Source organism: Barbatula barbatula, assembly GCF_947034865.1.
Source record: "Barbatula barbatula genome assembly, chromosome: 23".
NCBI classification, from domain to species: domain Eukaryota; kingdom Metazoa; phylum Chordata; class Actinopteri; order Cypriniformes; family Nemacheilidae; genus Barbatula; species Barbatula barbatula.
Window position 1 is genome coordinate 12,796,898 of NC_136786.1, and position 25,026 is coordinate 12,821,923.

At 37.5% G+C, this 25,026-nt stretch overlaps 1 protein-coding gene across 1 annotated transcript; it reads left to right on the plus strand.

The window, feature by feature from the left end:
• The first annotated feature begins 137 nt into the window (after positions 1-137).
• pip4k2aa (phosphatidylinositol-5-phosphate 4-kinase, type II, alpha a) lies at positions 138-24,932 on the plus strand. The gene is made up of 10 exons (XM_079447638.1): positions 138-1,032; positions 12,665-12,762; positions 12,920-13,016; positions 17,038-17,190; positions 17,327-17,473; positions 17,576-17,614; positions 20,707-20,820; positions 20,933-21,173; positions 21,294-21,397; positions 22,045-24,932. The coding sequence occupies exons 1-10, from the start codon at positions 898-900 to the stop codon at positions 22,123-22,125; spliced, it is 1,209 nt and encodes a 402-aa protein (XP_079303764.1). The 5' UTR covers positions 138-897; the 3' UTR covers positions 22,126-24,932.
• The last annotated feature ends 94 nt before the right edge of the window (positions 24,933-25,026 follow it).

The following is a 25,026-nucleotide window of genomic DNA, read 5'->3' on the forward strand; positions in this document are numbered from 1 at the left end:
GAGCCTTTACACTGTCTGATGTTGAGGATTGTCAACATTATTGTTTTTATTTTACGTGTCTGGTTTTTCTGTCAGGTTTCACAACGAACACAATTTGGAGTAATTAATCAAAGTGTTTGTGTTACTGTGTGTATGTCGACCTCCTCCCACTTTTTCACTGTGTGCGCGCGCTCGCGAGTGTGTGGACCTGTCAGTCCGTCATTCGGGCAGTGCGGAGCTGAACCGGATACGCCGACTTAAAATAATATAGCTGACAAAATTAAGGCTCTGGCATCTTCCACGCTCGGAATACCATTTTTCTCAGAGAGTAATACTCTTATTGGGGCAGACACGCGACAAAGAAAGAAAGTGGGAGTGGGATTTTGCACGAGACATATTTGAAGGGTTTGTTGGCTTAGCTTGACTGGGGTGAGTTAGCATGCTATGTAGCAGCGCTGCGGTGGATGTTTTTTCTCCCCATTTTTTTGGCAATTAGATTAATGTTCTAACATTTAGATTTTACACTTCATATTCTCTTATATCCGTTAATAATTTCCTTCATTCGTATAGGCGGAGTGTTAAAAGGAGGTCTTGAGGAAAGCTTGCTTGGCTTGTTAGCTAGTTAGCCAGTAAGGCTTGCAAATGAAGTCTTAAAAGCTTTTGCAGTTTACGGGTGAAAATTTAAAAGCTAATACAGATTTTTGCTGTTAACATTAATGCTATATGTAATAACTGTGTTTAATCACATTTTCTTCTGTCTTACAAGCTAATAGTTGGGTTGGTACAGTTAGCTGGCTGGGGTAGCTAACTGAACGTTATGCCAAATGACATTTTACTAGGAAACAGTTAGGACGCCACTAGCTTATTTAAAGCACTTGTCACTGTGTGATAGTTAATTTATTGTTATACAACAAAACAATGGCCTCGGCTGCTAACGCTGTCGCATCGTTTGCGAGCAAAACGAAGAAGAAACATTTCGTGGCTCAGAAAGTGAAGCTGTTTCGTGCCAGCGACCCTCTGCTCAGTGTTCTCATGTGGGGAATTAACCATTCGGTGAGTCAAATGTACATTTTCTATTTTATGTTTGTGTCGGTGCATGATATATAAGTTATTTATTAATGGAATTAGATTTCAGTACGCCTGGAAAACGACAGTTGCTCTTTAGTTGTACTAGTAAGTAATTGCCACCATCTGTTGGGTCCATGCAGTTCATGATCATCAGTCATCATGGCTTGGTCTGCTTTGAGCATTCAGTTTTGTCTTCATCGAGGCTTTTGCAGTTGCAAAGTCTCTTTTTCTCGAAACAAAATGGCATGTCAGCAGCACAAATAATTGACTTAACAGTTAAGTAGTCCTGACTACTTGAGGTGTAGTTCAAAACTTGTGGAGTTAGTGGGCATCTGTGTCCTTTATGCACGCATAGAGGTTGCAAAACAATGCATCAGTAGTGAGTTTGTTGGTGAGTAATCATTTCCTGTTGGAAGTTTTGGTTGCTAGATAAGCTTGTAATTCTGTTGAAGCAAGTGTCAGCTGACACTCTGTTGTTGCGTCCACTGTTTTATTTCATATTAACTTTTTGTAAAAGACAATCCTTTTTGATATTTTTCTTTTTGACAGTGTACATACTAAAGTAAAAACTGGCAGAAAAACACACAAAATCGTCTTTGAATGTCAGTGGAAATGTGGATGTCTTGTTGTCAGGCAAAAGCTTTTTGGCAGTTTTAACCTCTGGCCATTTGTTACTCATCCCCTCCTCGTAAACGTACAGCCACAGACAGACCAATCACACAACATTCCTTTAATGTTTTAAATAAAGGTTTCTTAAAATGTCATTGTTGTAGTTTTTCGGTTTCCTACAGTTGCTGCTTTGGTGAGATTTTCCAAGTGGTAGTTGTTATGTTGGCATTCGTTTTTTTTCTTGGTCGCTTAAACAATTCTTAGGGGTAATGTTTCTACTGTATTTTAATACTTACAGAGGATAAAAGTTGCCTACATGGATGGATGGCCAAATTCACCAATTTCCAAGAAATGGAAAAAACATTGTACTTTTAAAACGATTGAATAATACTGTTTGTTGACATAAGCACTTTTATTACTTTTTAGTGGTGGGATATTTGTAACACCCAGTGAAAAATATGGATGCAACAATTATAGATGTTGTTGGTATGAATTACTGTTACACGATTTATACATTTTTACAGGCCCGGCCAACATTTCTGCCAGATAAAAGTAAGTTATTAGTTTGTTATCTACCTTAACAAATAAGGTTATAATACCATAAAACTAGAAAACAGAAGTTTAATTGAAGTCCAATACAGTCAATCCGTAAGTAACAAAATTTAAACAAATTTCAGGTTTGTCTAAGTAAGGGACAATATACAGGAAGCCTGTTATTGTAGAAATTGGCCCCGACAGTGTGAACAGGGCAATAACAGCCGGCTGCTTGTACATTATCCCGCTTATTACACTGCTACTTGCCACATGAGAAAACAACTGGACATAAAATGTGAATTTGAAATATTTTATTAGCTCATTTTTACCGAATGCAGACCTTCCGCGAGGAAAAGCTGTTTAGTGAAACGACGTTCAAATACCACAAACAGGCAAATTGGTTTAATCATTTGTAAATTCAATGTCATATATGTTATTAAAAAGACATATTTATAATTAATCTGTGTAATTTTAAACTTCCCCTCTCAAAATGATTTGCAACATCTGGGCTACAGGGTGGTATTAGTTTTGAGCGGTTGTTATTTGAAAAGAACAACCCTTGGAATGTCGTGACTGGCCCATCAGAATCAAGCATTTAAATGAGCTATGTAATACCTGTGGTTACAGAAACTGAATAAAGGAGTCCAATTAATCAAATGAATCAGTCAGGAGCGTAGAGTGTGTGTTGGCTTATTCTTAAGCATTTAAACAGAGCTGTCGCTTTAAGAGCTGGCTTGCATGGATCACTTGTATTTTGTTTCCCTACAGTTTTACAGCAAACAATAATGGATTTATTAACGTAATAATAATAAATGCCTATTCGCTAAGTAATGTTCAAAGCTCAATAATTGTTTGTTAAAAACGCCATAAAAAAAGAAATTAAATTGGTTCAACTTGCAACAGGAGAAGACTTTAAATTTTAGCTAAGTCATACAGAATGTACACATCATGAGCCGTCCTCGACGCACCGCTTCTTGTCCGGTGTGCAACTCTGTTGCACTGAAGCCCAACTGTCACCGCTACAGCATTGATTGTGAATGTATGTGTTATTAGCTGTTTGATCGCTCTGTAATAGTTAATCTAGTGTGATGTAGCCTCCGTGTCTCTGATAAGCAAGGCTCTTTAAGTTTGTGCACAGCTGGTGTTCCTTTGTTTACATTTTGTGCAAGTTGCAACAGGTCTGTTCTGTGCAACATAAATACGCGGTGTAACGAAGCCTTTACGATTAATTAACCATGAAGTTTTTAAGTGTGGTTAACAGCAAAATTTGCTAATCGCTGCATCCCTAGTGACAAACATAAAGGGTGATTATAATAATGTCTTATGGCTCAAAAAATAATAATTATGAGGTTTCGGAAGAAAAGCTGCAATACCTGAACCTGATAAATTCAGGTAATTTTGTTTATAAATATCTATAGAAGTTTTATTGGACACATGAGTCTGGCCCAAAGTTACCTTGGGTCTGTTTGTTTTATGGTCTATATAATATAACAATTTATATTGTATTTAATTTATATAATTTTTTATGTTTATATTTTGATTGTTATATTAATTGTAATGAAATAACCTACTCTACAAGGACTGTTTTTATTGATTAAGTTTGGGCAGCATAACGCTTTGTTTACAGTCTATTAATTCCAAGGTAATAATGTTAGTTTTTTTTGCACCAAATACAGCATACATCAACAGAAAGCTGTGGTCTGTTGCAGTGCTTTGTGCCCCAGGTCAAAGCGGAGGTCAAGGCTTGGTCTTGCAGGGCAGGAATGTAATTGGAAACAGGGGGAGGCAAAAAATCACGAGAGAGATACTGTACTAGCAAAAACAGATCTGTACTTATCTGTAAAAGCCCGGCAAATGCATTAATTGCTGTTTGGTGCCGAGCCATGCAAATGGGCCTAAAAGCCTGATGTTGGATTATTTGGACCCGACGCTGCCGTTCCAACTCAAGGTCCATGTGGTCAAGAAAGTTGAGGGTGGAGTAGTCGCTGCAGCTCTCTGTGGTCCTTACATTGCTAATGAATCATGCATGCAGCTGCAAGCCCTCACTGAGCTCAGACTACTAAACAGAAAGCAGCTCTCGACCACTAAGGACCACGATCGTGCTTGAATTTCATTAGCAAACCATTGAAAGGGGAATATAATGTAACCTTATTCTCTGTCGTATCAAGGAGCATCTCGGCTTTTGTATTCTAAAGCTGTCTGTTTTGTGTTTCTACTTAAGACTAATTTGTATTTGCATTGAGATTGATAAAGGTAATTAGTTTAAATACAGCGAATATTGAATTTAGATGATTATTGAAACCAAACACTCTAGAAAGCCATTGAAAATCATTCGTTGCTGTTCCTCTGTCTTCCCGTTTCTGCTTACTATACACTAGTCTAACACACACATACTCTCTCTTAATCTCTTTTATCTCTCACTTTTCTCTTTGTTAAGCTTTCAATGCTTCCCAGACTCTCCCGCCCTGACCAAGAGTTGCTCTGTCTGTCTCTGGATTGCATAAGGAGTTTCTAAAAATACAGCAGCCGATCTGTGACACTGGGAAAATAAGGCACTTTTTATTTTTACACAGCCTGGGGTGAATGCTAATCATCATCAAAGTCTTAAAAGCTCAATAAAAAGCTTTTAAGTAGAGCCTGACCAATTTGGGTTTTTGGTGGGCTGATGTCGATATTAGGGAGTACGAACAGTCCGACATTGATATATCGCCCGATATTATGTGTATATCATAGTACAGTACCAGTCAAAAGTTTGGGCACAAGATTTGTAAGTGTTGTAGAGTACAGTATGTAGGCTACATAAACAGAATATACATAAACACATTTTTTTGCAATGGTCACTCAAATTATGTGATCAAACACTTATAATGACATGACAAACATATGTGTGGCTAACATATGGAGCCAGCGTATTTAACAATTTGACAATACACGTTAGGTTCCAAAATAAGCCTTTTTTATTGATATATAAAAAATGTGACAAATTTGACAGAAAGCATAGGGCTCTACTCAGGTTAGATAAAACTACTACTTTAAGGTCCAATGTGTAGGTTCTTGCAGGATTTATAGTAAAAATGCATAAAATGTTTATAAAAGACCTTACATAATGAAGCGTTATGTTTTTTTCTACATACACCACGGGTCCACTTGAATTCGCCATGTTGTTTCTACAGTAGCTCTAAATGGACAAACTGCTCTACAGAGCATGGTTTGTAATATGTTATCGCCAGCAAAAAAGTGGAAACGTGACGACATCATCTGTGTCCTCAGGACATCATTTTAACCTCAGGAGGCTGCCATGTTCTTATTCAATGACGAAAAATGGTTGCACGCACAAGCAGCCAAACTGAACACAGACACACTAATCAGTTCTTCAGTAAATATAAAGTGGTGTATGATAAAAAAATTATACAAATAATAAAGAAAGAAAATAAAGACGTTATTTGGTGTATTTTCATACATTTTAATAATGTTGGTCAGAAACTATACGACTACACCCCGCTTCCGCCATGTTAATAAAGCAATGAATTAAGGATATGCTCCCTGTTATAACACCCACCTGTTGTGAAAAGAAAAGGGATATCTGGTGGATAGTAGTAGCGATAACATTTATGCTAATGCTTGAGGAATCAACCGCATTAAAAAATATATTAATCCATTATTACATTTTTTGCCCAGCCCTAGACGTAGTGCTTTCTCAGATTCAGTGGGCACTCGGGCAGCAAAGGTGAATGACCAGTGTATCTGTTTGGATTTTAACCAGGAGAAATTAAAAGGTCAACATCTAAGATATCATAAAGTAAAATAATAAGTTTTTCTTTCTATTTTGTCTTTAAACTTACAAATACTTATGTTTTAGGCTAGTTTTTTATCTTTAACAGCTTGCACACACTGTACTGCTATGTTTAAAAAATATATTTTTGATACATTTGGGTATTCTATTCTTATGGTTGGGCATTTGCTGACTGACACAGTGTGTGAGCAAAATAGCAAAAGATGCTTGACAACTTTTATGTTAACCTCAGTTTCTTTGTCATCATTCTCAGTTTATAAAGTCCTGTTTTAGAGCTCCCTATGAAATGGCTTACATCCGAGAATTATAATGCATGTGGGTAAACTATAAATAGCCTCAAATGTGACCTTTAGGGCTTTTTCTTTGACCTTTCACCAGAATTTTAATGAACCATTAGGTTAGATAAATGCTCCCCTTCCTAGTTTCTGCATTGCAGGCTTTTTAAAAATTAGTTTTAAGTGTATTAAGTATATTAGAGAGTTTGTTTAAGTCAGGAGCACTTTGAAGACATATAATTGTCATGCATTTTTCATGAAATTGGTCAAACAGCTGTCCTTGCATCAAAGTGTATTGCTCTTTCTGTTTTTAGATCCATAGGCTCCTACGCAGTAAATGATTGCATTGTTGCAGCAAGAATGGCTAGGAGGCTGAAATGCCAAACACCCCACTTTCTTTGAATGACTGCAAGATATGACTGCACATTGCATAGAAACAAAGAGCTTTATAAACATCTGGTAGGAGGATGAGCATTCTCTCAACTAGGCTTCCTGCATTGAGAGTAAGCTTGTCAGTGCTGTAGCGGAAACCTGACTTCGCTACCATAGAGACAAACAGGAAGTGGTGGTGTGAAACTTGGCTCAGTGAGATGGGTGCACAGAGATAAGTGCTGATCATACACCAGTTGTTGAACAAACTTAGCTTTTGCCTCAGGCTTGTGTTATACCTATAACATGAACTTAACACAATGGGGGATTTAGAGTCTAAGGCAGTGGCTTTAAGAAGTTATTTCTGTTTAAAGTGTTACAAATCCAGCTGTGGTGGAGACCTTGTAGGTCTTGTGCATCTGGTCTTCGCTTTGTTAGGCCATTATCCTTAGATCCTCAAAGGATATTGCATGTAGGTGGAAACTAGGACATTGTAGTATGTTGTCTACTCTAGTTTCTCACAGTTCATATGTTGTGCTGCGTCTTGTCTCTGAAATTGCTCAATTTAGTCGTCGAATAGCTCACTGAGCAGTAAGTAGAATTTATTGTATATAGGTTTCCAACTCCAGAGGCTAACTGGTTTTTAGGCTGTTAAAAGGTTAATTTGTTCTAGGCCAGTCCAGGTTCAAACATGAACAGTATGCCTACACGCTTAAGTGTTTTTTGTAGCACTGTAACTTTAGACTTTGCAAACTACTAAAATATAGTTTTGTAGGGGTGTACCGATACTTCTTCGTAGTACGATATTATACCATGCATATCATAGAATGATGGGGATATTTCACGATACGATGTTGTTGTTTTAATTCTTTTTGTTGAGTGGTCAAGACGCTGCCTACTCTGCGCCAGAGCATCACATGGGCTTATCTCACATATGCGGTAGAGAGATGTCTCTGGGAGAAGGGGAAGCACAAGACATAATCTGTCTCCATGTGGTTTATGAGGCGTCTTATTTTCCTTCACAATCACCGGTCAAACACAGAAAACTTATAGCGTGTGCGTCTTACTGTACATTAAAAGATTGAATGACCTGCTAAAGATCGAAACCAAGGATGTAATTTACATGATTGAAGAAATGTAATAGTTTATTTAATATATCTTTATGAAAGATATTTCTCATTCATTACAGTCTCAAGCAAAGACAGTGCAGCTCTTCTTTTCAAAGAGACGTGACGTGAGCCAATAACGTGTTTCATTGGTTGAATGTACTGAATTAATACGCCCTTCACTGAACGAACGAGTCAATTGAGTCAAAATGAGACCAAATGAACTGAATGTCGTTCATGGTCTAATATTCTCGGTGTTGCAAGAATGCATATCCTGTAGTTACTGAACTTTTCAGAAAAATAAAGGTATTGACCTGGTTTAATTTAATTCTAATGTAAAGTAAATTGTCAAAACAGTAACATCTTTGTATGTAGCAAATGATGGACAATCCTGCAGTACAGAATGTTCATTTAAGCCTTAAAATGTTACAATTATTTTTTTACGTTGTTTTTGCATGTTTTTGAAATGACTATTTTGAAAATAAATGTTATTTGAATTTCAGTTTCATTCTTTTATTTTGTTCAAAATATTGTGATGCGTATCGTATCGTGAACCCAGCATCAAGACTTATATTTTTCCCCCTTTTCCTCCCTAATTTCTAGATGAATTTTTTTAACCTATACCATAACATCTCACAACATTTTAAATAGTGAAATTTTTTACTGGTGTATATTTCCACTGAAACCTCTTACTCACTTTACTCGCTATAGCTCTAGTAGACAACCCTTAAAAGGTAAACCTTTGCTTTCTGTAGCTACTGAGACATTGAGAAGGCCCCCCGCTATCGATGACGTGGGGTCACTGTATCCATTCGAGCCCCAGGGAGCGGTTTCCTTCGGCGCCTGTTGCTTCACTTTTTCATGCAGACCGGGTTAGTTTTCTAAAAGGTACATCTCATACCTCTCTCTGCTCGCACATGTTTCTGCAAGAACCTGTTGCCTGTGAAACTTCAGTTGCATTTTAGCTAAACAGCAGATCTCACCCTACAGAAAAGAATTGCTGGTTGTATTTGCATCAGTATGGTTTTATTTATTTAACTTTTGACATGCTATTTTAAACTAAAAGGGGCAGAAAATTTGTTAAAATGGTCAGTCACCTCTGCTCTCAATATTAGTGCCTTTTAGGAGATTTATTGTCATGCTCTCGAGATGTGGTAAATGCTTTTATGTCATCTGCAGCAGCTCTCTTTTTGGTCTTGCTTGGTAGAGGCATGGACCATTTCTGTGTTTCCCCTTCATTACTTGGAGACTATGGCGGCCTGCCACAGTCTAATTTGTTCTGCCATCATTTCAAAATGGACCAAATTTGTATACACTTCATAATAAGATAGCGATCTCTATATTTCAATGTTTTGCTGCATTATTTCTGAAGCGCCAAAGCATGCAGCACACAGTCATACAAAACAGTGTTTTCAAGCAACTGGACATATAAAAATGTACCTTAGTCTGTATTATGTCTGACGACAAAAACATAAAATATGTAAGTAGCTTTATGTGCAAACAACAACCGCTTTATTTGGCATTAAGATGTATTAAAGTACCGTAGTGTGTGTGTAATAGTTCAGAGAGTAATTGCAAGTATGACATCACGAATATGCTAATTCGCACGTGACGCCACCTTGTGCCATAGTCACTCAAAATCCTATGGGAAACACTGCAGTTACTTGTCTTCTGGTCAGACAGACATCTATATAAAATGCGTAAACTCTTTGTGTCAGCAAAACTAGTTCCCGCTTTAGTGTTGAGTGGGAACACTAACTTGAAGGAAATGTGCATCTATGTTCATTTTGCGTTCCTGAAAGTTGGGTGACGTTAACCATCCCTAAACATTGTTTAAAAAGACAGTATATTTTTTTTGTTGTTGGAACAGTCCACTTAAGTTGTAATTCATGTCTAACTTGGAATTCTCATATTCCTTTTGCTGTTTGGCTTACAAATAAATAAAATGAACCTCTCGTACCTAGTGCTCAGCGTGGCCTAAATTCTGCCCGCAGCGTGTAAGATGAGCCTAACTCACTAAGCTGTAACCACAGCATGCATTACTGCCTCTTTACACTTGCTTGTGTCAGGAGCAAGACGTTTTAAAGGGTTTCAAGTGACCTTCTTTAAAATGCCTGACTTCCTTTCACAATCTGCATTCTCGTAAAGGGTTTCAGTAACCCAGAGCTGACTCGGACCGCCTCACGGGCGTTGCCTTTGGACAGGTTAAAACTCCCCCCATTTTTGTCAAAAAGGGAAGCAGAATTTCTACATTGTCAAAGGATTTATGTATATTGTACTATTATAAAAGTTATATGTAAGGTAATACAATGTTTGCTGCATAAATATTTATTTGCCATATTTATTATAGACTGAACTATAATTTTCTTTATAAACCTTTAATTACTGATGAAAATTATACAGGTCTGAAATTGCTCTGCTGTTTGATTTAGTTATGACAGGCTAAATATTAAGTAAGGCAAGATTTTTCCAAATTGCATAAAATGACTCAAGGATGTGTAATGTCAAAGAGGTTTTTAAATAGAATTGAAATACAGAAAAATTGAGGCATAATCTCAAACTAGAAAAACAAGACAAATTCTGCCTCCTGAGGGTAGGACTGCTTACCCACAGTGCACTGGGTTTTGAGACACCTCTCAATCCACAAGCTTGACATTTGACTAGCCAATAGGAAAGTCTCTAGAGACCTTACTGTTCCTCATTCTCAGAGAGGTCACATCACTGTAGGTCGATGCAATATCCCTCCAGGTTTTGAAAACAACCCGAACTTGCTGTCTCCAACCACCTATAACCACACCCAGTTTAAACGCTTTGACTGACAAGCAGGGTTTACAGAAAATGATGTCATATAATGCACTTCCTTTATTTTGTTTGTTAAAAATAAAAATCTCTTATAAAGATTTGAACTGTCAGGTTTCATTTAGATATGTAGAAGAACCTGCAATTTGATGTTAAAACTGAGACTAGGTATTACTTCTTTATTAAGATCCGTATTTTTTACAATCTTGAAAACACAGATGTTGCACATCGAAGAAATACTACCTTCCTAAAATCTAACCATGCATGTCACAATTTGCTTGTATTTCCGTTTTCTTAATAATCAGATTTTGTTAATAAGCTGTTTATTCATTTTTTAATTTAAAATAAACTGCAAAACATAAATCATAAGGGTCCAATTTTTTAAATTGAGATTTATACATAATCTGATATAAACTTTCCATTGATGTATGTCAGGGCTAGTCAACTGGGGGCCTTAACATTTCAAATATGCAAGAGAATTAAAGAATGGTGTGCTTTAAGAAATGCAAGTACTGATCTTTGAAAGTCCAAAACGGTGCTATATTTCATATGAAAGCAATACCCTCGGCTCATAAGGATAGGTGTATTTTAAAGCAATTTAAAACTTGATGTTATTTGCAACGTTAGAATTTGCAATCCACAGCCACAGGCAGTCAATTTGCGTATGCAAAATGTTGCGTTCCAAAATAAGTGTAGTGCCCTTGAAAGTAACTGCAGGAAGAGTACTACACCACGTCAACTGTTGTAGATAAGGGAAAAACTATGTTGTTTTTATTACTGCATTCATTATGTATGAACAAAATAACAGAAGAATTGATGATATGGTAAAAAAAACTGGCCCGCATCCTATTTATACTTTTGGAATCTGGCCCTCAAAGAAAACTAGTTGAAGACCTCTAGTGTATGTTGTGATGTTTGTTAGGATAGGACAATATTTGGTTGAGATACAACTAATTTAATATCTGGAACCTGAGGGTGCAAAGATCAAAATTTAGAGAAAATCACCTTTAAAGTTGTCTATCAGAGGACGTTGCTAAGAAGAAACAGGTTTTTTTTAACGCTCTCTATTGGCTTACTGCTGTAAAGACGTTGTGACGAGCAGATGAACCTGAAAGCAGAAATCCTAAGCTTTACATAGATACCAAACTTAAATGGGTATCCCCAAAGAGCAGGCAGCAGCGAGCAATGTTTAGGCATGTTTCCGGACATTTTGTGATTTTGGTAGGAAAAGATCTAAATATTTACAAAATGTAAAAAATATCTTCATGGAACATGGTCTTTACCTGATATCCTAATGATTTTTGGCATGAAAGAACAATCATACAATCGTACTCGGGCTACTTATGACTGGTTTTGTGGTCCAGGGTCACATATTTATACCTTTTTATATTGGTTCCATTGTTTCCTGCTTAGTGACTGTTCTGCTCATCATTTATATCTGCTGAAAGTGTCAGACTCGGATGTTATCTCTGATCTCCCATGGTGCTTCATGCCTATTTGATTGAGTATAATTAGACCGGTCCGTGCACATCCTCAAACAAACAAATATATCACAGTAATTAAAGCCTTCGGCAGCTCTCTTGAGTTTAGATAGCAGTCGTGTGCTTCCTTTATTTATTTATTAACAGAGGAAAAGAACCTATGAGTCACCCGACCTTATTGTTGGAAAATTTTAACTCGCATTGTTGTCCAGAGCCATTTTAAGATCCCACTTCTCACTGTGCGGCAGAAACATCAGTAATTACACTTTTATTACAGAATGCTCCTTGTTGTTTTTACAAGAGCAAACTTTGCAAAGTAGGAACTGATGACAGTTGAATGCATCACATTGTTTCAGTTCCTGAGCTAAGCAAAGCAGTGCATTGTGTCACAGAGATATCGCCCTCTGATGAGGCACAACACATCGCTCACATCCCCAGATCTGTTCCCAGTACATCTCAGCACCCCGTGCCTGTGTGTTTGCGTGCAGTGGTTGTTAAAATGTCACCTACGTCATTATAATAAATTAGTTTGCATACGATTTTCCCATAATATTAGTTCCAAAAATAGAATTATTTCCCTGTCCTATCAAAATCTCGAACCCTGAACAAGTTGCCTATGACATAATCTCATCTTTATCTGTGTTTCTTTAGATAAACGAGTTGAGCCATGTTCAGATCCCCATCATGTTAATGCCTGATGACTTCAAGGCTTACTCAAAGATCAAGGTGGACAACCACCTTTTCAACAAGTAAGTTCCTATGAAACTTCTCCATTCACACCTCTATTGTTTCACAATGCTGTATTGTTTTCAACATTATGTCCATAATCCTACAAATCCAACATTGTGTCATCAGTGAGGTCTGCAGATGTAAACTGATGTATCCATTCTCTGCTTTGCTTTTCAGAGAGAATATGCCAAGCCATTTTAAGTTCAAGGAGTACTGTCCCCTTGTTTTCCGTAATTTGAGAGAGCGGTTCAACATCGATGACCAGGACTTCCAGGTAGGCTGTGTGTAGAAAGAAATAATCCAATGTGTCACATTTAATCTAAATGTGGGGGTTTTCAGAGGCACAGTGCAATACTGCAATTGAACAGCATAAGACACCAGTGTACTCTCTTCTAAACAATGCCAAACAGATTCGAGTCTTGATGAGAAAAGCCCATGATTAACAAGAGGTAATTTAGTCATTAACTACTCAATTTGCTGTCGTAATGAAGACCATTATTACCCGTAATAGCACGGTAACGCCGAGCTGTCCTTGGATCCTTCAACCTCCCACGTACAAATGTTCTTAATTGCCGTCATATTCTATTCCTTATTTCCCTTTCATGAAAGAAAATAGCCTTTTTTAGGAAGAATAGCTGCAATCAATGTGCATTACTCAGAAAGACTTTTCTCAAAATTTTAGTTATTGAGGAAGTTATGCTTTCAGTGTTCTCTTAAATCAGTAACCGCTAACAGTCTTGACTAGAGCTCCATGTTTCTTGTGTGGGTTTAAAATGCATTACATTTACGTGACTGTAACCCTGACACATACACCAAAAAACATCAGTTTCCCAGAACACGATGCTTAATTTAGAGTCTTGGTTCGAGATATTCAGTCAGTGTCTATTGTAGGGGGGAAACAATACATTGATATGGATCGAAGCATAGATACATTTTCTAATGATCTAAATATATCTATATGAGGTATCATACCTTTATTTTGACACTCCCCACATCTCCATTCCCCACGTTATGTCTGTATAACTGTGTTAGTTCAGCGTTTTCGCTGTATTCATTTTGCCATGGAGTGCCGTCACACCAAAAATCAGAATGCAGGAAGGGAGTCCAGATGCTAGTTTTCTTTCTCCCTATAGTTAGAGTATCGCACGAGAAGCATCACATTCCGTTCACCGTATGGCGACCGACTCGTGAATAAATGATAACAAAAACAGCTTCCAAAAACGTGACACTGTTGATACATAAATATGAAACGGAAACGAGAACTGCTTTATTGGACAATATGCTGTTTTAAAAGATAAAGCAAAACGACTCCGAAGTTGCAACACACAAAACTACGCTATGACATCATCAACATGTTAATTAGCCTGAGATGTCATCCTGCCCCACTGTTCCTTAAAGTTCTAGTAGAAACCAGAAACACTACAGTTTATTGCTGTAAATGTCCCATTTGGACGAGTTTAGTTAAATGTTTATCTTATATATTTTAGTTGCATTTGTGAGTTATTAAAAATGTAACAGCTTGTGTAAACTAGGCAAGTGATATCAAAATATTGATTAAATATCCAAGCGCAGGCGGAGAAAATCGATACTGCATCGTATCATGATGATTTGTCTGATTTACACCCCTAGTTTCTAGGCTTCCAATGTTTTCCAAATAGTATTGCACTTAAGCTTGACATAACAAGATCTGGAAAAATACAGAGCATCTTTTCTGTTATGTTGACCTGTTTCTCCAGTCCAATCTCTGCCCATAAATGCAAATAGAAACCATATTTTTATTTTAAATTTGGTAAAATATTGTTGGTAGTTCATAGAATGAAACAAAAATTAGCATTCAACCTAACACATACCTATAAATAGTAAATTCAGAAAAACTGGTCTTTAAAATTGTTTCCGTTGCTGTAATTTCAGAAAGGATAGTGCTGCTCTTTCTACACAGGTCTATTATTATGTTATAATTAAATAAATAGTGGGTGGATTTTGACAAGAATGTGGCTTAATGTGTCTTGGTGACATTATGGCTATGGCTAGATGTGACTTCCTCCATGATTACAAAGTTGTTTTATATTACAGATCTCGAGTGTAAACTTATTATGACATAGGTTTAGTTTTTGGTGTGGTGGTTTCTCAGTCCGACCAGAGTCCCTTAAAAGCTGACTGCCTCATCATCACTATTTTCAGCCCATCTGTGTACACACTTCCCTGCGGAACAACCAGTCAGCTGAATGGCTACAGGCGCTCATTCTGACTCAGCCTGGGAAGATCTTTAGCTTTCGAAATGTCATATCCTGCTTTTTGTTTTGGAATATAACTTGATGAGTACTGCTTGGTGAGTGTATAGATGGGGAAATTCAAGCTTAGGTTTAAGGAACAGAGATTGACTAAGATATAGAGACTCGTAACACATGAATATGGTTCTGTGTATGTTTTCAGTTGAAGGTATCAGAGCTTGAGAATCTACGTAGAGTGGTGTGAGCTGCCAGCTCTGTGCAGCTGTGTCTGTCACTCATGCTCACTAAGCACAGACAGCAACCGTTTAGTCCTTTCAAGTGCATCATGTGTCCACAGTGAGCTTTTTCATGAAACCGGGGCAGATAAACGCAGACACAAGGGCATACCACTTGAGTTTTAGAGGAAAAACTGTGATCAGATCATTGTGGGTGAACAACATTTATAATAAATTATGTGAACACGATATAAAAAACAGGTATTGGTGGTATTCCACATTCCTCTTAAAGAAGTTAATATTTGCAATGTTAACAGACACTAGATAAAGCTTAGAAATTAATTAGAAATTAGGAGGAAGACCGATGAAACTGCAAATCTCTCTGACGAGCATGGAGCGTTAAAGCGAAATTTCACCAGCAATTAAAAATGTTCCCATGTTTTACTCACCCTTAGGCATCCTGACTAATAATATGACTTATAATACCACGTATAATTTTACTTACAAGCGGTAGAATGGGTCTTCTGAAGCGAATCGAAGTGTTTGTTTAAGATAAATATCCATATAAACAGCGCTATTAACGTTAATGTTTAGCTTCCGTTAGCCTTCGAGTCCTGACGATGAGCCTTAGCCTGACGATGACCAATCCTATTGGAACAAAAGGAAAACTTACAACGGATTCTACCACTTGGAAGTAAAATGATACATGTTATTATAACTTTGACTGCATTATTCTTCAAGAGGAAAGTCATATTCAGTTAGGATGCCCTGAGGGCGAAGAAACCAGGGGAAATTTGGATATACTGGTGAATTATCCCTTTAACAAGTCTCTCACTTTGTCTTTAGCCCTATTTGGATGGTAATCGTTTCTCATAAGGGCGCCTGTAAAAATAAATCTACATGGCTCCTTTGGTGATAAAGCTCATGCATTCAGACAAACATAAATTCATGGTGTAGGTGTGAGTTTGTAATCCCACAAACCCGGAAAATGCACTTCTCACTTGCTCAGTCACATGACAATTCGCACCTATTTAATAATTAATAATTAATATTATATGTTTTCATGTTTTTTCCTGTATTCTTTCTGTTCCTATCATCTCCCTCTCTGTGTAGTGAAGTCATGATTCTGATCTATCGGTCAAATTAGCTAGTTTATGTGAATTTGTATATTGTGCGTATATTTTGTGTGTGCTTGCGTGATTCATCTACGTGATCATGTTAACAGCCGGAATTTATTAAACTCTATATCATCTGGTCATCATACAGACACGTATGATATCATTCAAAGCTGTAAAGAGTTTACATTCATTTGTGTAAATCCACGATAACCACAAAATATTGTGCTTTTGCAAAATAAAGAAAGCCAAAAGAATGCACTTTCTGCCATTTGTGAACTGTTTCTCTCCGTTCGCAGAAGTGCATGTGATGTGACATGGTGCGAGTCGTGTTGTGCTTTTTATGCTGCCATTTACAGTATTTTCAATGCATCAGACACTATAATCCCTGAACCCCTAAAGAGCTACACTCTGTTGTGCTTTTAAGTGGTCAGAATGGATTTAAAAAACGTATTTTGGATTTAACACCTGTTATAAACTATAAGCAATTACATTACCGCACAACCTTGTTGTTTCCAAAAACAGCTTTTTCTGTGGGCAGAGGGAGAAAAACACAGATATTCTGGATTAGGATGGCAATAAAATCACCATTTACCAGTTAATGGAGAAAATATCTTTCGTCCCTATGAGAAACAATTACCATCCGAATAGGGCTTTTGAGTATAAAATAGTGTAAAGATCTCTTGATATATATATTGTGTGTTATAAGGTCTTTTTCCCACGTGTGTTGGCAGAACTCTTTGACCCGAAGCGCGCCCCTTGTGAGTGAAGCTCAGGGCCGGAGTGGCGCTCGCTTTCACACCTCATATGACAAGAGGTACGTCATCAAGACCATCAGCAGCGAGGATGTGGCTGAGATGCACAACATCCTCAAGAAGTACCATCAGGTGTGACTACTATGCTGCAATATGTTTCGCTTATGTATTCTTTAAAAATTCTGCTCATCTTTGCCAGCCTACCAATGGAATATGATTTCTAATACATTTTCAAAAACTGTTTGATCCTATGATATTTGTGCTGCAGTATATCGTGGAATATCACGGCACCACTCTGCTACCGCAGTTTCTCGGCATGTACCGCCTCACTGTCGACGGAGACGAGACTTATATGATAGTCACACGCAACGTGTTCAGCCACCGGTTGTCTGTGTATAAGAAGTATGACCTGAAGGTGATGATTATGAGAAATAGCTGCCAAAGTAAATTTACAGTTGTCAGTATCGGATGATGATTATGACATGAGTTGACAAGGTTCATCTTTTCTTTCCTGTAGGGATCTACCGTTGCCAGAGAGGCAAGTGACAAAGAAAAGGTCAGTTTTATCCTCAAGCACAATCTCTTGAGTGAAAATGTTATGAAAGGTGCAGGAAAATAATTAACGAGAAAGTTCACCCGAAAATACAAATTCTGTCATCATTTACGCATCATAACTCTTGTTATTTCAAACCTGAATTACTTTCTTTCTTCTGCAGAACACAAAAGATATTTAGAAAAAAAAAATTAACTGGACCCCATTCACTTGCAGTGGTGTTATAATAGAAGTGAATGGGGGCCAGTGCTGTTCGGTTTACCAACTTTCTTTAAAATATCGTATTTTTTGTTCAACGGAAGAAATAACTCATACAGGTTAGAAATGACAAGAGTGTGAGTAAATCATGACAGAATTTTCATTTTTGGGTGAACTATCGATTTTAGTTTTATAACATTACATCATTAATATAATTTTCTCTTTTATCAGTCATGATTAGGGGAAAATGCATATTCAGCAATAACATAAATCTTTCTTAATTTTGTTTTAAGTACTTTTTAGATAATTGACTTTAAGTATTTTACTTAAATGATAACACACTGTTTTATCAGGTTTATTGCCTCGTAATGAAAAAGTAGTTAATTTGACACTTTGTGCATTAATTCGTGGGAACCAAGAGAGCAAGTATGAGAGTGAGCGTCTGTGTGATTATTGCACATATAATAATCTGCACAGATGTAGATCTATCCTATACTTAGAGCGTCAAGGTAAAGCAGAGTCCATGGTGCCTTTTTAAGCTGTGGAGCTTAAACCACCAGGCTGTAAACTGCAGTAGTATCAACACTGGTGCTGTAAATAAAAATGCAGCTTTATTTACAAGCTTGAGCTATTTTTGTCATTGTAAAGTAAGCTAGTACTTCACAATGAAGAAACATTTGGATTAGATGGATTAGGAATTACTTTCTGCTTGAGATCATGACACGTCTGTGTTTTAACTAAGAGTTAAATCTGTTCAGATTTTCCTCAAATAGAATTTATAATATAGTTTAGTGTTGGATAGAGTATATTTAGGTCTTTATTTTCGTCATTGTTTTAGGTCTGGATGGTCTACTGGTGGTCAGTGATAGCATGAAGTTACTCAATCCCTATTTTAATCCTTTTATTCTGTCGCCGTGAACACATCCCCCACATTTTCTTGGATACTTCCTAGGGTGTGCGAAACAGGGAGTCCTCCCTGTTTCCGAAATCAGTTTTGGAGGGAGATAAAAGGAGACAAAAAATGTTCCTCCATTCACAGCTGCACACAGAATAAGAAATATGACACCAGCAGTTATTTTATGTGCAGATCTTCTGTGAATCCCTTTATTTTTTATGACCAAGTTGAAATATGCTCTCATCACTCACATAAATTAGATGTGCTGCATTTGCAACTGATTTATACTTGGTTTTATTTATGCATTTGGCAGACATAAGCAACAAACAATATATTTTATACAGTTTTTATCTGAAATTCTTGATTGTCTCATGCCAAACCTGCTGCTGTGTAATTTTGGTAGCTTTATAGACGGCTGTTGAAAGCGTGTCAATTTAAGGTTACCGCTTAACAGGGATACCGACAGTCTGTCTATGGTTCACAAATGGATAAAAGACTTCACACCCTCGAACTCGCTGTTTTATCAGCCGTTAAGCTGCTTGTTGGTTGAGCAGATAATGAAGAAGTGTAGAAATTGTCCATTTTCCTCACTGGGTTTGTTTGTTTTCTGAGAACAGCTTTCTTTTGAATTGCGCTTGTACTCGTTCGTGCAAATGTGGACTTTGAAAGCAGCATTCTTCGAAATATCTGTGAAGTCGATGTTTTTTGTTCTGGTTTTGCTCAAATGCATGTTTTTCACACAATGATTCACACAATTATTTGGATCAGATACTTGAATTCACTTTTGTGTACTGGCCATAAAGTTTTTTCCCATGTTAAAAGTTAGGCGAAACACTCTTGTGAAACAGGCTTAATCACACATCAGATTATCCTGTCTTGGGTTTGGAGGTTTCTTCTCAGGCCAAGCTGTGTTGGCATATACTGTGTGAATCAGTCTTCCAGCTTTTTGGAACATTCTTTTCACTATTTGCTTTCTACAATCTTATCGCAAAATCAATTTTTGTTATGTTATTTAAAATGATTTGTGCTTTTGATGATCTGCACGTTCTTGGTTCACTTTCGAAGTCAGAACTCTCTCCTAGAAAACATAGAACGGGGTGTGATTGTATCTACTGGGAATTGATTGATTGAATCATGAAAAGGGGTCTTCCTGTGAGAGTTAAGCACTTTAATGTGCTCAGTCAGTACCAGAGCTCTGTAAACATGGTCCCTCTTAGGTAATGATGTTTCTCTAATGGATGCTAACTGCTTGATCAGTGCTCTCAGATGGATGTCTGTTCACTTGTAGTTTTGTCCGATGTGGGTTTCTGAGCCACCAGCTGAGGTCGTCAATGACCTAAGATTTCACAACAGTATGATAGATACTATATATTTGCTTTAGCATGTTGGGAAATGAGCAAATCGTACAGGCTGTTAAAGTCCATTAATGTTTTCAGTTGAGTCTAGAGTTAAGCTTCCCAAATGTGCTGCATATGAAGAATTGCTGGGGTAGAATCTTTTTGTAGACTTAAATCACCCAGGGGGAAATATTTTTTGTTAGCATTAATTTCTATAGTTTGAACTCCGTATGAATGATTCCTACCTAATTGTTAAGAGATATCCATTGCTTACCACAAAGCTAATGCATAACATTGAAATGTTGATTCATGGTGTGTTGTATCTGGTTTTGTAATGGCTTGTGGAGGCTTTTTAGTCCCTGTTGATGCAGGTCTTAACCTGTGTTTAAAGGCTCATTTCAGTTATGTCATTCTGAATTTTCCCCATGCACTTTGAACACAAATGCACATCATCTGAATCATCCACAGTCATCCAAACGCTGTGTGATTTAATAGGGACACAATACACTACAGACATCAGGATTCGTGTCACAACTGCTTTTAAATGCGTCTACAGCTCCCCCTGCTGTTGTGTCAGGACCTGAAGTTATTTTTAATGATGCTAGTGATTTTGGCATTTCACTCTCATTTCTAAGCACATTGTCACTTTTGCTCTGTTACGGCAGGCTAAAGATCTCCCCACATACAAAGATAATGATTTTATCAACGATGGGCAGAAAATTTACATCAATGAGGAGTGTAAGAAAATCTTCCTTGATAAGCTTCGGAAGGATGTGGAGGTACGTATGTGGTAAAAAGCATACAAATTACAAAATTTACTCTCTACTCTTATTCTACTTTTACAATTTTTTTAGTATTTAAATATTTTTGTTGTATGTTTCCTCCATCAAGTTTCTTGCTTTACTGAAGTTGATGGACTACAGTCTTCTGGTTGGGATCCATGATGTGGAGAGGGCAGAACAGGAGGACGTGGAGAGTGAGGATATTGAGGGAGAAGAGGAAGGAGAAAGTGACGGAGGGATTGCTGGCACCCCCCCTGACAGTCCCAGTAACACCCTGGACAGCGCTAAACCCCTGTCGCCGGGAGACTTTGACCCCAGCATTGACGTCTACGCCATCAAAAGCCATGAGAGTAAGTGGTGAAGGAAATGCCAGATTATGTGCTGTTTCATTTTGAAATGGGGTTTGTGTAGATGTACCAGAACATGTGCTTCTGGAATGAGGTTTTACCCATGGAAGTTTTTTTCTACAGGTTCCCCTAGAAAAGAGGTCTATTTTATGGCGGTCATTGACATCCTGCAGCATTACGATGCCAAGAAAAAAGCAGCACATGCAGCCAAAACCGTAAAGCATGGGGTGAGTTCTTTTGATTAAAAATAAACCTGTTTTTTTATTTTAACGTCTGTTTTTAGAATTCGGTTTCCTTTTAACTTCATATTCAAAGTGTAAGCATGAAAAGACAGACAGTTTTATTAGCCTTAGACTTTAAAATAGTATAACATATCAATGTTGGTACATTAAAGTGATAGTTTACCCAAAAATGAAAATTCTGCCATGATTTACTCACCCTCTTGTCATTTCTAACCTGTATGACTTTCTTTCGTCTGCGGAACAGAAAAGAAGATATTTTGAAGAATGTTGTTAACTGAACAGCACTGACCCCCATTCACTTCTATTGTATGGACAAAAAAACAATGCAAACGAATGGGGTCTAGTTAACAACATTTTTACAAATATCTTCTTTTGTGTTCCGCAAAAGAAAGTCAGTCCTATGAAATAACACAAGGATGAGTAAATTGGTACATTTTCTTTGGCGTGAACTATCACTTTATTTATATTTTGGTTACATTTTGAGTGTAGTTTAGTATCTTCTTTAAACTTTAGCCTACAATCGACTTTTTTTATGCATTGCTCCCAAAATATTTTTTTCATCTAAAGTGCATGCATGACTTGACAACTCTATAAAAGGTTCCACCTCAGACATGTGCTTGGTTTTGTCTTAGGCTGGTGCGGAGATTTCCACCGTGAACCCGGAGCAGTACTCGAAAAGATTCTACGAGTTCATCACTACCATTCTGCCCTAGTTCATGGCAACTGAGCTGAGTTCAGTGGGAATAAGAGGGACGCCAGCAGAGGGGTGTAGAACACTCTCTCACCTGCTCTGCCACAGGGGGGCACCCTTACAGCAGCTACAACCACCATTCGTTTACATATTCAGATATTTGTTCTTTGTTTTGTGGGACCATGAGAGTGATAAAAGGACAACAGTTATAGCCGTATTGGGGGGAGGGGGCTTTTTACTGCTTTCTAAATGCATGTCCCTTATTCTTGTTTGTTCCATTTGTTATTTTTCCTGCCTTTTAACACGGAAGAGGACAGAGAGGAAGGAGAACTTGCGTGATGGTCTGTGGTTCAGTTAATGAATGTGTAGAATGAGATCACTGGGAATCAAGGACACATCGGAAAAGAAGATCATCTTAATTGAAACCATTTACCACACACCTGGCTTTCAAGTCCCTTTTCAAGTCACATCTTGGCTGCCCATTCTGCTATATGTCCACCAAGGTCTACAGCTTCTTTTAAGCTCCGCAAAGACTCACAAAGCACTTGACACCACAGTACCTGTTTGCAAACTCTCCGCACAGTCCACATCCTGCTCTGGACAGAGACTAACAGAAATGCCCATTGAGCCATTTACAAAAGGAGGCCTTTTGTGGACAAACAGCCGAATCTATCTTGCATGTTCCTTCAGTGTTCTGAGGCACATTCGTGGAGTTACTCTGAGATGGAGACAAAGGTTCTGGACTTTTTTTTGTCATTTTCAATTTTGCAGCAACTTGACGGGAGAGAGAATGAAGACACTGAAACAGCAGGATCAGTGGTTTCTCTTTAGTCATCAGTGAATTCTGTTACATTAGTGATTCAGTTGCCATCAGCACCTTAAACTGTTGCACTTTTTATTAGGATCACTTGGTCTGTTACAAGCTGCAACGAAAGCACTATGAGGCACTGTTAAATGCAGCCTTGCAGGTTCACTTGTTCTCACGCAAATGCTTGTTCTCAGCAGACGAAACATAGTTTACCTCTCGCATCGTACCAGGACACACCCATTTGTGTTGTGTTTCAGTATTCCATGGAGGTTTGGGGAAGGGGTGCTTTGTATATTTTTTTTTCTTTTTTTTTTGTTTGTTTATGTGTCTCTCATGAGTTTTGTTGTAAATTCTCAGAACGTTCAAATTGGCAGCAAAATGTTGTATATTTTGCACACAATGAACGGAACCAAAATGTTGACATAATCCTGTTGGTTCAGCAGTGGTATTTACAAGGGAAACATAATACCTGTTAACAGATGTGAATGCGTTTGTAAACGGCATTGGATTAGAAACAGGTAATGTGATTTAGAGATTAATTTTTTTATCTAGTTCAAAAAGGCCTCCTCGTTTTATGTTGGTTTAGATTTTTTAAACACTTGCACATTATTTTTACATTAAATTTTAATCCAGACATGTAAATGTCCGAATTTTTAAGTGATTTGGTAAAAGTGTTCAGATTAATGAAGAGTTACAGTTTTAAATTGCGAGTACTGTCTAAAAAAGAATGGAAAAAAGAGATGCTTGTTGCAATATTTTTTCATGTTTGATCCGGATTAGTCCGGAGTTGTATATTTCATGCATATATTTTTTTTCTCCTGTGCCCTGACACCCCAGGTCTATTATTTTTTAAGATTGTCCCATATCTGCTTTATACTGTGTTTTCAATGTATACACTGTGCAAGAGTCGTGCCTTTTTACAAGTTATTTAATTCTGTGTTTTTAATCTCTCCATTTCCCCAAACCGAAGTCAAAAATTCTTTTCTTGGGGTGGTTGTTGAAAAAATCCTAACATTTTTTCAGTGTTTATTTGATTTACCCTTTTTTATGTGAGGGGGGTATTTCATAACCTTCTGTAACTTACAAACAGATATGGGATGTTACGTTCTGTGCACAACACCACGACAATGAAGAGGTCACTGTTTCTCGTTGACCGGCTAATTCTATGTGCAAGCCTTTTGGACAAGAGTGTGCATTGTGAATTTGTTGATATGAGTAGGTGTGGCTCTTGTTATAGTGTTAACTGTAAATTGTGTTCAAGCTTTCTCAAACATTTTATCTGGAAGTATTACCCGGCACCCTTGTTACAGCGTCATTGGTTTGTTTCATTTTCTTAATAAACTGAGCGCTGCTTGTGCACTTGGGAAACCTTTGCGCTTCGGGAAAAGATTCGTTTTTATTGTGCTCTCATTGGGAAAGAAAACAAACCCCGATCTTCTTGGATGTAATAATATTGACGTACGACATGGGCATGACAAAAGAGTCTTTCTTAGCAGCAGACTTTGATTGTATCATCATCGCTTCAGCTTCTGGATACACAGATACACACGCAGCGATGATTTCACAAAACGTGACACGTGCCAGAGTGAGATACAGCTACACTCCACGGCTTCTTGAGATCCATCCACAATGTTCTTCATTTGCCAAAAGCATTATTGCTCAATGTGTTCATTTATGGAGAACTCATCGCAAAACTTTAATGTACTGCAAGTGGAGTTTCATTTTCTGGACTCCGCGAACGGATGAGATTTATCTGCAGGTTTACACGCTTAGTGAACGAAAATCAAAGGCGTAGTTCGTGACTGTTCGTGTCGTTTTCTAATCTAGATAGTGAAGGAAATAGCAGAGATGGGGAATCTCTGGTTAAAATGTGCATCACACTCACATATAGGAGGCAAAAATCTGCTATGAGAATAACCAAAAGCGACTGTCTCATATGTTATGATGTAAACCGATATCATACACTCCATTCCATAAGCATTGCTCAAAACAATAAAGCACTTTGTCTGCAATTCACAGTGCGACGTTTCGTCCTCTTTTGTGCTCGTTTTCAATGTTTTTTTTTAAATGTAAACGCAGTATGTGTTATGCAAGATCATTTTATGATATATCAAG

What these genes read in the sequence shown, in the direction of transcription:
- pip4k2aa (XM_079447638.1), top strand. Translation starts at nt 898, where the DNA reads ATGGCCTCGGCTGCTAACGCTGTCGCATCGTTTGCGAGCAAAACGAAG. An exon ending in TGTGGGGAATTAACCATTCG is followed by an intron (nt 1,033 to 12,664) that starts GTGAGTCAAATG and finishes GTGTTTCTTTAG; the next exon opens with ATAAACGAGTTGAGCCATGT. An exon ending in AGCTTCGGAAGGATGTGGAG is followed by an intron (nt 20,821 to 20,932) that starts GTACGTATGTGG and finishes TCCTCCATCAAG; the next exon opens with TTTCTTGCTTTACTGAAGTT.